This window comes from Oncorhynchus mykiss, chromosome 27, assembly GCF_013265735.2.
Source record: "Oncorhynchus mykiss isolate Arlee chromosome 27, USDA_OmykA_1.1, whole genome shotgun sequence".
Classification (NCBI taxonomy): domain Eukaryota; kingdom Metazoa; phylum Chordata; class Actinopteri; order Salmoniformes; family Salmonidae; genus Oncorhynchus; species Oncorhynchus mykiss.
In genome coordinates, this window is record NC_048591.1 from 24249674 (window position 1) to 24262654 (window position 12981).

A 12981-nucleotide genomic window follows, 5' to 3' on the forward strand; every position below is an offset into this window, starting at 1 on the left:
GGTTTCATTCAACAAATGAAAATGTGCTACAGACCATGCCTACAATTAACATGAACAAAATTGCATAACAATATGAAACAATTGCAACACTTGCTCAACTCATTTCAATCAGTTGAAATTAGATTTAAAACGGTCATTAAACATGCTCATACAATCATTACGCAGTGAAGCAATTTGTGAAATACACTAGATTGCCAAAAGTACGTGGACACCTGCTCGTCGAACATCCCATTCCAGAATCATGGGCATTAATATGGAGTTGGACCCCCATTTGCTGCTATAACAGCCTCCACTCTTCTGGGAAGGCATTCCACTAGATGTTGGAACATTGCTGCGGGGACTTGTTTCCATTCAACCACAAGAGCATTAGTGAGGTCTTCCAATTCATCCCAAAGATGTTTGATGGGGTTGAGGTCAGGTCGACAAAATGATCAACAAAACTTTTCTGTATGGACCTCGCTTTGTGCACAGGGGCATTGTCGTGCTGAAACAGGAAAGCGTCTTCCCCAAACTGTTGCCACAAAGTTGGAAGCACAGAATTGTCTAGAATGTCATTGTACGCTGTAAGCGTTAAGATTTCCCTTTACTGGAACTAAGGTGCCTAGCCCAAACAATGAAAAACAGCCCCAGACCATTATTCTACCTCCGCCAAACTTTAAATTTGGCACTATGCATTCAGGGAGGTTGCGTTTTCCTGGCATCCGTCAAACCCAGATCTGTTCGTCGATCTGCCAGATGGTGATTCATCACGCCAGTGAACACGTTTCCACTGTTCCAGAGTCCAATGGCGGAGAGCTTTACACCACTCCAGCCGACACTTGGCATTGCACATGGTGATCTTAGGCTTGTGTGCGGCTGCTCGGCCATGGAAACCCATTGAAGCTCCCGACGAACAGTTCTTGTGCTGACGTTGCTTCCAGAGGCAGTTTGGAACTTGATAGTGAGTGTTGCAACGGAGGACAGACAATTCCTACGCACTATGCGCTTCAGCGGTCCCGTTCTGTGAGCTTGTGTGGCCTACCACGTCGCAGCTGAGCCATTGTTGCTCCTACACGTTTCTACTTCACAATAACAGCACTTACAGTTGATCGGGGCAGCTCTAGCAGGGCAGACATTTTACGAACTGACTTGTTGGAAAGGTGGCATCCTATGACAGTGCCACATTGAAAGTCACTGAGTTCTTCAGTATGGGCCATTCTACTGCCAATGTTTGTCTATGGAGAGTGCATGGCTGTGTGCTGTACTTTATACACCTGTCAGCAACGTGTGGCTGAAATAGACAAATCCACTCATTTGAAGGTGTGTCTACATACTTTTGGCCATGTAGTGTAACATCCGATTCCGAAGCCAACATAAGAGACACTAAAATATGTGCAATAACATTGGCAATGTAAGGCAATGTTTGAATATGGGGTGCTTTGTAAAAGTGCTTACCAACAGTACCAATTTACACTTTAATATCAAAGTGCTGACTAACAATGCCTGACTTCATTCTCAGAGCATTTGGGGAATAAATAAGACATTAATAAAAGATCCCATTCCTTAGCTAATTGCATGTAGACCAATAGATGCCACTTTGTTGCACACCACCAGCCAGCATGTGATTCCAACACCACCTGAAAGGATACAAAGGCTGGGTTCAAATAGTAATTGTCAGAGTTGTCAGTTAGTAGTATTTGATGTAAGTAAAAACAAAAATGTGCATTCAACATGGCATTTTGAACCAGTTCAATGAGAATTCCATGTTAAGAGAGGAAACGAGTCATGTGATTCTATCTTCAGTATTTAAAGAGAACGAATAGACGAGACATTCAGAAGTCGTCTATAATTAGCCAAAGTTTACAGATTAAACACTAAACTTGATTACTATGAATTTACCCACAATCAAAAGCGAGTGTGGGCCTCAATCCTCAGGCGTTGTAATCACACAATTTACCTGCTACTCCAGATGGGAATGCCACCAGCTGCTCCAGGGGGGCAATCCACTTACTGGGTACAACAGTCACTGGGTCAGCATAATACTTCCAAATCAGGGAGATCATCAGAGCAGCCTAGAGAGACAACAGAAAACAACCTGATTCAGTGCATCAAAATGCAACACAATCACTTGTGCATGTCACCGGTGGTGAAAACTGACATTTAAAAAATGTATGTATATTTTTTACCAATTAAAGAATATAGGATATATTTCTAATTTCAATATGTTTAATACTCACCTGGAGGATGTAAAAACCTATATTCACCATCCATTTCATTTTGGCTTGTTGAGCAGTTCTAGACTTGACTGTAAAGAAGAAAAAAACAGATCTTATCTGCAGAGGAACCATCTAAATTAATTATTGGTATCCATTCTCTAAATATAGGAATTTCTACAGCTCTAATAACAGTTGCCCTTTGTGTGTTATTCTCAATTAATTTCAGTGTAAATACTACACAACATGCATTGGAATATAACCTGTTTTGTATGGTATGGCATAAGGGAGGGGTTGGCAGGGGAAATAAGCCTGATGTGTAACCAGTGCATATGACTGGAGAAATACGCATGTGGTGCATTTCAATGTGAAAACACTTTTCATTCCAAAATAGTGAAATATTCCTGTTGAACAACAGGATTTGAACTTGAAGGCATGTTAGTTGATAGGCAGTGGCCCTGAACTGACACAGCATGGGAGAGAGTTAGAGACAGTTGTTTGGGTGTACAGTAGGGAGGATCTAGAGACAAAAAGTTTATTTTGTCAATGTACGAAACAACATATTTCAAAATCACCTGCATTGTGACTCATCTAAACAATGTGGTAAAGAGTGAACTTGTAGACTTTTTTTGTTGCCTTTTTGACAAATTCAAAACTAGATATTTTCAAACAAAAACATAAAAATTGCCTTGGGGTTTTTGTCGCAACATGTATTTGCCACTGTAAAAATATAATATTGTAACAGTATACTACTGAAGAGTGCTTTCTAAACAAACCATTGTCATTCCTGAGAATTGGTGTGCAATGTCTAATATTAAGGAAGTATCGAGGTATTGCTCGCCTGAGGTAGCATACCTCATGACAAGCTGTAGACCACACTATCTACCTATATTTTTCGTAGCCGTCTATTTACCACCACAAACCGATGCGGGCACTAAGACCACAGATCCACAGATGATGCAATCTCAAACGCACTACACACTGCCCTTTCCCACCTGGGCGAAGGGAACACCACAGCGCCTTCGGAAAGTATTCAGACCCCTTGACTTTTTCCACATTTTGTTACGTTACAGCCTTACTCTAAAATAGATTAAATAAAAAATATCCTCAGCAATCTACACACAATACCCCATAATGACAAAGCAGTGTACATTTTTTTTTGCTAATGTATTACAAATAGTAAACAGAAATACCTTATTTACATAACTATTCAGACCATTTGCTATGAGACTCAAAATTGAGCTCAGGTGCATCCTGCTTCCATTGATCATCATTGAGGTCCCACAGTTGACAGTGCATATCAGAGCAAAAACCATGCCATGAGGTCAAAGGAATTGTCCTAGGAGCTCTGAGACAGAACTGTGTCGTGGCACAGATCTGGGGAAGGGTACCAAAATATTTCTGCAGCATTTAAGGACCCAAAGAACAGTGGCCTCCATCATTCTTAAATGGAAGAAGTTTGGAACCACCAAGACTCTTCCTGGCCACCTGGCCAAACTGAGAAATCAGGGGAGAAGGGCCTTGGTCAGGGAGGTGACCAAGACTCTGATGGTCAATCCGACAGAGATCTAGATCTACTCTGAAAGAGCTCTGGAGTTCCTGTGAGGAGATGGGATAACCTTCCAGAAGGACAATCATCTCTGCAGCACTCCACCAATCAGGCCTTTATTGTAGAGTGGCCAGACGGAAGCTACTCCTCAGTAAAAGTCACATGACAGCCCGCTTGGAGTTTGCCAAAAGATACCTGAAGACTCTCAGACCATAAGAAACAAGATTCTCTGGTCTGATGAAACCAAGATTGAACTATTTGGCCTGAATGCCAAGTGTCACATCTGGAGGAAACCTGGCACCATACCTACGGTGAAGCATGGTGGTGGCAGCATCATGCTGTGGGGATGTTTTTCAGCGGCAGGGACTGGGAGACTAGTCAGAATCGTGGCAAAGATGAACTGAGCAAAGTACAGAGAGATCCTTGATGAAAGCCTGATCCAGAGCGCTCAGACTGTGGCGAGGGTTCACCTTCCAACAGGTCAACAACCTTAAGCACACAGCCAAAACAACGCAGGAATGGCTTCGGGACAAGTCTCTGAATGTCCTTAAGTGGCCCAGCCAGAGCCCGGATTTGAACCCAATCAAATATCTCTGGAGAGACCTGAAAATAGCTGTGCAGCAACACTCCCCATCCAACCTGACAGAGCTTGAGAGGATCTGCAGAGAAACATGGGAGAAAATCCCCAAATAGAGGTGTGCCAAGCTTGTAGAGTCATACCCAAGAAGACACGATGCTGTAATTGCTGCCAATGGTGCTTCAACAAAGTACTGAGTAAAGGGTCTGAATACTTATGTAAATGTGATATTTCCATTTTTTTATTTGTAATAAATGTGCAAATATGTGAGCAAGACAAAGGAACTGATCGTGGACTACAGGAAAAGGAAGGCCGAACACTCCCCCATTCACATCAATGGGGCTGTAGTGGAGTGGGTCGAGAGTTTCAAGTTCCTTAGTGTCCACATCACCAACAAACTATCATGATCAAAACACACCAAGACAGTCTTGAAGAGGGCACGACAACACATTTCCCCCCTCAGGAGAATGAAAATATTTGGCATGGGTCCCCAGATCCTCAAAATGTTATACATCTGCACCATCGAGAGCATCCTGACCAGTTGCATCACTGCCTGGTATGGCAACTGCTCGGCATCTGACCGTAAAGCACTACAGAGGGTAGTGTGTACGGCCCAGTACATCACTGGGGCCAAACTTCCAGCCATCCAGGACCTATGTACTAGGCAGAGTCAGAGGAAGGCTCAAAAAATTCATAAGAGACTTTTCTCTCTGCTACCACACGGCAGGCAGTATCGGAGCTCCAAGTCTAGGTGCAAAAGGCTCCTTAACAGCTTCTACCCCCAAGCTATAAGCCTGCTGAACAATTAATCAAATGGCCACCCAGACTATTTACATTGACCTCTCCCCTTTGTTTTTACACTTCTGATATTTGCTGTTTAATATCTATGCATAGTCACTTCACTCCAACCTACATGTACAAATTACCTTGACTAAACTGTACCACCGAACATTGACTAGGTACGGGAACCCCTTGTATATAGCCTTGTTATTGTTATTTTGGGGCGGCAGGGTAGCCTAGTGGTTAGAGTGTTGGACTGACAGTTAACTGACTGTCTTGGTGTGTTCTGCCCCTGAACAGGCAGTTAACTGTTCCTAGGCCGTCATTGAAAATAAGAATTTGTTCTTAACTGACTTGCCTAGTTAAATAAAGGTAAAATAAATACATTTTATTGTGTTACTTTTAATTTTTTACTTTAGTTTATTTAGTAAATATTTTCTTCACTCTATTTCTTGAACTGCATTGTTGATTAAGGGCTTGTAAGTAAGCATTTCACGGTAAGGTCTATCTACAACTGTTGTATTCGCGCATGTGACAAATAAAACTTTATTTTATTTAATTTGATAATGGATCACTCTTATCTCTATATCAGGGATTTTTCTGTCATTGTAATCCTTGGGCAGGCGTTTTTTTTCGGGCCACCGAACAGTGTTAAATAACATTTCCGGGATGGAAAAATGCTTTCAATGTAAACTTAAATGACTAAAAACTGATGTAAAGTATGTAGAAAAGACAATAAAGATATATTTTTAAAGGAAATCATCTTTAAGAACTAACAATAACTTAAATAAACAGTCGGGGAGAAAATTCCAAAAGCAATGAATTCAGCAGTATTGATTTTGTTATTATATTTGAGCATAAGAACATAGCATTAAAACTGCACAATTTTCCCTCAGCTTCATGGCAGAATGTGGACTCACATGTTGTTAACTTTAAAACTGCAAAAATGTATCTCAGCTCCATGGATTGTAGAACTGCAGGAAATTGGCTTAAAATGCAAACGTCAACTGGCCCGACCACGCCCATTGCCATGCCCCCTACCACAGCCCCTTTTGGATCCAGAAAAAAAATAAAAAATAAAAATGTAGTGTGGACATCAATTTCAATTGTGTGTCTCTCTTACCATGTGTCTTCAGCTTGTCAGTCATCTTGTTGATTTTGCGCTCTAGTCTGGCGTATCTGGCAAACTCATCCATCATGCTAACGGAGTTGTGCTCCTTCTTCATCTCCTGGATCTCAGCCCGCATATCCCTCTCCTGCTCAGCATCTTTCTGAAGGACCTTCAATAGCTTCACATTCCAACAGACAAACATTTAATTTTAAATTTCGCAAAAACATAGCAAACACACACTACTAGATCTACTGCCACCAGATGGTGCTGTTATTCCTTATGTCTTTAAATGCATAAGCAATAACAGCACCATCTGGCTGCAGCAGGGCTATTACACTACAAATGTAGCCATGTTTCTGATATGAGATCACTTTGGGATGGTTACCAGTTAGCCATTGATCATGACTCTAAGTTTCATTACATTACACATAAGAGTCATTGGACGAAGGCGTCTTCTATATGGTGGAGCTTTGTAAAGAGCCCTGACGCTTAATCTGAACATAAGGACCTTATCGTTCATATCAGCAAAAAATGAAGGTTAAATTGTTACACGCCTCGATAGGTTTAGGGTCAGTGTTCCCATGCGGCCATAACGCCATGTTACAGCGCTTGTTTATGGAAGCCAAGAGGCTACCACCAGTGCTAATTATCTATATAGCATGCTCTAAACACCTGTGTGTATGCGTAACTCGGGAAGTGTAGTTCCGTTGGATGAAGGTACCCATAGCTGTATGAATCTGTGCAAAACTGCTACAGTAAGTGCATTTTTTTATTTGAAGCATTCTTTCTCGCTGATTTTTCAAAAGCCGTATCGCGATCAATGATTATTGATGTTTCTAAACGTTAAAACACAGCGTCAGGACTGTAGTCCACATGAGGTAGTCGTGGATGAAGCTAATGGCTGAAAACTGTAGGGAGAAGGCAGAATGCTGCCTAGTTTGAGAACTAGTTACCAGTATGTTACTGCAACAAAAGTGCAAAAGTAGTGGAAAGTTGCATTATGTCCGATAAACACTGTAGTCATCCTGTTAAATGTGTTGTTCAGATACAATGATGATCATGAATTGCATTTACATGCAAAAATGTTTACTAATTTAAAAAGTACATTTTCTTTGTAATTGAAATTGCCTCTGCAAGTGACAAGTATTTTTCTGCCTCCTTGGGTCATTTATAGTTTATTGCATGAGAACATGCAACACCTGGTTTAGTAGTGTATTGCTTAATAAAGTAATAAGGCACGAGGGGATGTGGTACACCCCCATAAGAGCTATTCTTATGCAATGTGGAGTGCCTGGATACAGCCCTTAGCCATGGTACATGGACCCTATACCACAACATCTCAGAGGTGCCTTATTGCTATTATAGACGTAGAAACGTAATTAGAACAGTAAAAATACATGTTGTCATACCCATGGTATACAGTCTCATATACCATGGCTTTCAGCCAGTTAGCATTCAGGGCTCAAACAAACCCAGTCTATGACAACCCATATTATATGCATTTAGACTAGAAATGTCATCAGACGACCTTATTTACATTTTATGGTTGATATTTTAATCTGTGCCCAATATATAACTACACGGCATTATCTACCTGGTTATGTCTGGCAATGTTATCAGTCTAACACACCTTACATGCTACAATGTAACAGTTTAACATTTGTCAACAGGGTGGAATGGTTGGTTAGCTTCGCTGTTGTTTATGGGGGGCGCGAGAGGTGAAATAGCTAGCTAGCTAATATAACCTGGGCAAATCTGCCAAAACATTACATGATTTACAAGCCAACCCTGCATTTCTCACACGACCAATGCCTAAATAACCCCTACTTACGAAAGAGGAAATAGTCGGCAAGAGTGTTTTGAAGAGATTGCACAAAAAGACAGATCCCAACACCAGGAACCAAGCGCACCCAGCAGCCATTTTTTTATCAACCTTTGTTGCTGATGCGCTCGTCATAAAGGGACGCCACATCCAGGCTGAACTATGTGCTGAGGTTTATATTAGAAACGTACTTAATTCAAATACAGCCTATTTTATTAACTTCAAATGTAATATATAAATTCAGTATCCAAATGTGCTAAATTTACTACATTACTTTATTCAATAAAAACAAAATACTGACAATTCTATAACGGTCATTTACAGTATGTGTACATTATTCTGATATAATATCAACGAAAATAACACATCATTTTGAATCTAGCTATTCCCACCCCTAAAGTCAACATTTTTCGTTGGAACGACTGATTGGCATACAGACCTACCCACACAGGTAACTTGCTTTGGTTTAAAAATCTGTTGCCTGGACGTTAAAGCCAATCAATGGCAACAAGGGGCGGAGAATAAATTGCCAGTCAGGTTGGTAGGATAAGGAATACAATATAAAGAGGGGGGATCCAATCCAGTTTCAGCTAGTTTCTGGACGTAGGCCTATTGATGAAATATTTACGTTAGTTACAGTGTGTTCTGAAGGAATTGAGTGACTTACATCGGACACATTCAGAAGCCTGCATTGAATTTTCAGTAACTGAGAAGGCTAATTTGTCCTCTAATTCTCTAGACAATACAAGCAAAGCAGCCATGCCGAAAAGAAGCAAAGTAAGTTGGAATGTTTACCTTTTAATTTAAACCTTATTTTACAATGTATAATTTCTCACATGAAGTGTTTTTATAAATATCTGCAACAATCGCATGTACTCTAAAATATGCTTGATACAATGTAACAAGTTTTCTCTAAAGTATGAATGTTTTTTAGTGTGTCTGTCTTGTCGAAATGGAAGTGGCGCCTTTTTACTTAGTGTGGTAACATTTTGCTTTCGATCTCACTTTCTCATTTTAGTAACCTGTAACGTTACATGATAAACTATCGCAGCTTGTACTTTTTATATAAGTTACTTAATCATATAATTTAATTTGACGCATATCGGGTCTTTCATGAATGTAAAGTAGCTTTTAATAGCCTTCTCAGCAATGAGATCAGACAAAGGGGTGTAACCCACCTGCAATGTAACTAAGCTACATGTTGCCATTGCAGAAATGCGTGCATGATCTAAAGGATATTTTGTGAATATTGGGATTGCTTTAATCGCCTATATATTTGGTTCACGTTTATATTCATATACTTTTAATAGCCCATGCTTGTGGCATCCTATATTATCATTTTGTGTCCAATGTGCAGTAAAGCGTATTGTAATGCGCGACACCCTATGGCACGGAAAGGTACGGTCTTTGAAGTGTCATGGCAGCCCCTGCAAATAGGAAAGGCATCGACAACTCGGCGCCATGTATCACTTTAATGGGGTTTTAGAGAAAGTAATTCTAAAGAAAACGAGCTGGTCACGTGTTCAGTTTTTGGGGATTTGTTTGTGTGCATTTCCTGCCTTTGCTTCCCTAACAAATGTTGCATTATGTAACAGCGAATTTCTGAAGACATGCTCCACAGCGCATATGGGTGAACTGGTATCGGGGAATTATAGATATTCAACTAATGGCGGGAATATACAGTTGACGTAACGTGTGGATGGATGCCTTCATATAACAAATCTCCGTCGGTTGATGGGGGAGGGGCTGCTTATTATCCTTTATGCGTATGGGCTACTAAAGCCTAACTAACATACCGTTTTACTTGTCACTCTCTAGGTAGTTGGTACCACAAAGGCTCCATTTTGCACCATGACAATGGGAAAAGTCAAATGGCATAGTAATGTTAAATGCTTACCCTCCCCCACTCACTTTCAGATTACATAATTTGTATCTAATTTGGGGATGGGGCAGTGGGGGTACAGTTTGTGAGCCCATCCCCCTTAGCATTACACACCCACTTCTCTCTGCAGCTCCTGACCTATGATTGTGGGATTGTTCTTCTTGGTTTTTACTAAGAATTTTACTTCTTCTCTCCCACCACCCACTCACAGGCAAATAATGACACTGAAGTCGAGGTTAGTATTTAATGCTCTTATACAATTTTATATTATGAATACATTTTTTCTGCAATAGCTGATTTAACTGTCTTTTTCTCACCAGCCAAAGAGGAGATCCACGAGGTTATCATCTGTAAGTTTGCTATATATGATCAAATTTATGTTGTATATCCTGTTTATGTTTTCTGTGAATAGATGCTATTGTGTATTTGTAATTGGACTAATTATCTAATATGCATTATTTTACAGAAACCCACTACTCCAGCTAAAGCAGAGCCTAAGGCAAAGGTAAAATAAATGTTGTAATTTCAGCTAATTTCAACCCCCAAAACACAATTATACATATTATGCATTTGTACATTGAAATGTATGTCGTGTATTTCTGATTCTTGTAGACACCAGTCAAGGCAGCAGCCAAACCCAAAAAGGTAAAGGCGGTAGTAGAGAAGGCCAAGCCTGAGGAGAAGAAAGAAGATCCTGAGGAGGAAGAAGCAACACCGGCAGAAAACGGAGAGGCCAAAGCTGAGGAGGTAAGACTTGTTACCTTAGTTTCAATTATAAGATATGCCATGCCAGTGATGTACGACATTCAAAATCAGGAGTATTGGGTATTACAAACAGACCAACAATAATTGGCATTGCAGCTGTTTGTACCCCACATACAAATAGTGTAAACAACTAGACCTAAGAGAACTGTTCTATAATATGGGAACGTAACTTTTTCATCCGCCAGGAGGCAGCAGAAGAGGAAGATGCTGATGCAGACGAGCCTGAGAAAGAGGAGGATGAGGCAGAATAACATCCTTACCCTTTTGCCAGTGCTCCCTGTACCTCCTTTCTTGTACAATTCAGAAGAATATTTTTATCAACTATTTTCTTAAGAAAAAGCAGGTTGTGTAGTAGTAAGATTGTAGAAACTTTTTTTTTTTTTTTAACACCTCTGGAAGAAAGGTTATGGTCATTGTGTGTTTCCCTTTTCTTTTGTGGTCTGGTTCAGTTGTCAGAGGGAGGGGGGCAGGTTTGTAGCAATGACATGCAATCACGCCAATATCAGGAACTTGTTATTCAACTGGGAGAGCTTGTCTGACACTAACATTCCATAGGCTTTATGAGGGACAGTTTATTTAACCTGTGTTGTATGGAGAAGGGTTGGAGGTTTATACACAATAATACTTATTTTATTTATTGTGTATGTTGGGTAGGAAGGTGGTAATTCTGTTTTAAGCTGTGCTCTATGAATTTGTAACTATTATCCACACCGTATTATGACTCCACAGTTATGGTTCATTCTCCCTAGTACATGTGCTGGATTTTTCATCAGGCCTGTGCATTATGTGAAATGGTTTTTGTCTCTGTTCGGTGATGGCATTGCAATAACATTTGATATAGCTGCTGTGAAACTGTTTTTTTTTCTTTTTTTTCCATAATTTCTATGCAGTATGTAATGTAATGGTACGATTTGAGGATGGTTCGTGTGTTTTTAGCCAAGCTAATAACATGAAATACATTACAGTGTTAAACATACTGGTTGTAGCTTATCCTTTTGAGGGTACTGATAAAACATTGACTGTACTTTCACTTAATCCTACAAGTGAACATAGCAGCCGTAGATTTCCATGTGGTTTTAGAATTTTGTGTACAGTTTCTCTTTTTTGTCGTTGTAGCTGTATCTGTGTTGTTATTATTGGTATAAACATGCCAATTGAATTAAAATGATTGTAATGTCTTTGTTTTCTCTGTTCTCTTATTGATCACAAGTGAAATGTAAACATGATATTATAATTAAGACACTCACTGTGAATTGATTAAATACTCTGTAAATTTCTCTTATACCATATTGCGAAAATGTGTGATTGTTTTTTTGCCAAATATTGAGCATAGGACTGCAATTCTATTATTGAGTGCAGCCATACACCAACTCAGTAGGTTATTCGACAAGCTGCTGCATGACAATCGCACTATTTCAGGGGTCGTCGACTGGTGGACCAAATTCACTCTGTTGTCGAGTTTATTTAATACATTCGAATAGCCTACAATGATCCATTAGGCTGCTTGCAGTGTTTGTTTTTTTTTCAATTATTTTTTCCTATAGCATAAATGGCATTTGTTGTACCATAAATACATCGCCTGAAATGGGTAATGTCCTGAAAGGATGCAGCTTATGTCCGTGACAACTTGCATATTCGAATAGTATCGATAATTTTTGCTAACCAACCATTTTAACTAACCATAGCCTAATTATAACCTGCTACGTTTGCTACATTAAGTCTCCTGACCTGCTACGAAGTCACTTCTGACAGCGAATTATCCCATCTAGACAGACACCACATCCGAGACTATAACAATATACTGTATTTACATGATGTAAGAAAAGCGGGTCTATCATGTCATATCTCCAGACAAATGTAAAAAAAAAAGTTTTTTTGTCAACTACAGTATTTCGCCAATTTGTCAATGCAATTGAAGCCCACGATGCACTGCACAGGCTGATAATGCATTGTTCTCGTCAGCATTGCATGGCCCGTTTGTCCATACACCACACATGTTTTTCTTTATTCAGTTGAGTTATTGAAACAGCCTAAGTAGTGAAGCGATGTAAGTGCACTAAAGACTAATCGCACAGAGTAAAATGAAGGATAATAAAACGTGACATTTTTGTCTCGCTAACACGTGACGTCATCAACAAGACACGACCTTGTCGAAGAAAAGACAACAGTGCGGTGTTTAAACTATAATTCCGCATATAGAAATAACTTTATTTACATTGATCCAAAGCTTTCAAATGTATTTAAATATAATATTAGTGCAATTAGCGGCCGAGCTTCGCTTTGTCTTTGTTGTCGAACAATAT

The 12981-nt window shown here is 39.8% G+C and overlaps 2 protein-coding genes across 3 annotated transcripts; one reads left to right on the plus strand and one right to left on the minus strand.

The window, feature by feature from the left end:
• Nucleotides 1-1444: 1444 nt before the first annotated feature.
• LOC110507834 (guided entry of tail-anchored proteins factor 1) lies at nt 1445-8193 on the minus strand. The gene is made up of 5 exons (XM_021588185.2): nt 8041-8193; nt 6222-6387; nt 2217-2284; nt 1937-2051; nt 1445-1616 (listed from the first exon to the last, which is right to left on the minus strand). The coding sequence occupies exons 1-5, from the start codon at nt 8179-8181 to the stop codon at nt 1543-1545; spliced, it is 564 nt and encodes a 187-aa protein (XP_021443860.2). The 5' UTR covers nt 8182-8193; the 3' UTR covers nt 1445-1542.
• A 351-nt stretch (nt 8194-8544) lies between these two features.
• On the plus strand, nt 8545-11960 carry LOC110507835 (non-histone chromosomal protein HMG-14). 2 transcript variants are annotated; one of them, XM_021588187.2, is made up of 6 exons: nt 8545-8808; nt 10125-10148; nt 10234-10263; nt 10380-10418; nt 10526-10660; nt 10867-11960. In XM_021588187.2, the coding sequence occupies exons 1-6, from the start codon at nt 8791-8793 to the stop codon at nt 10927-10929; spliced, it is 309 nt and encodes a 102-aa protein (XP_021443862.1). In that variant the 5' UTR covers nt 8545-8790; the 3' UTR covers nt 10930-11960. The 2 variants fall into 2 exon arrangements, with proteins under 2 accessions (XP_021443862.1, XP_021443861.1); XM_021588186.2 differs by having other exon boundaries at nt 8546-8808; nt 10864-11960.
• The last annotated feature ends 1021 nt before the right edge of the window (nt 11961-12981 follow it).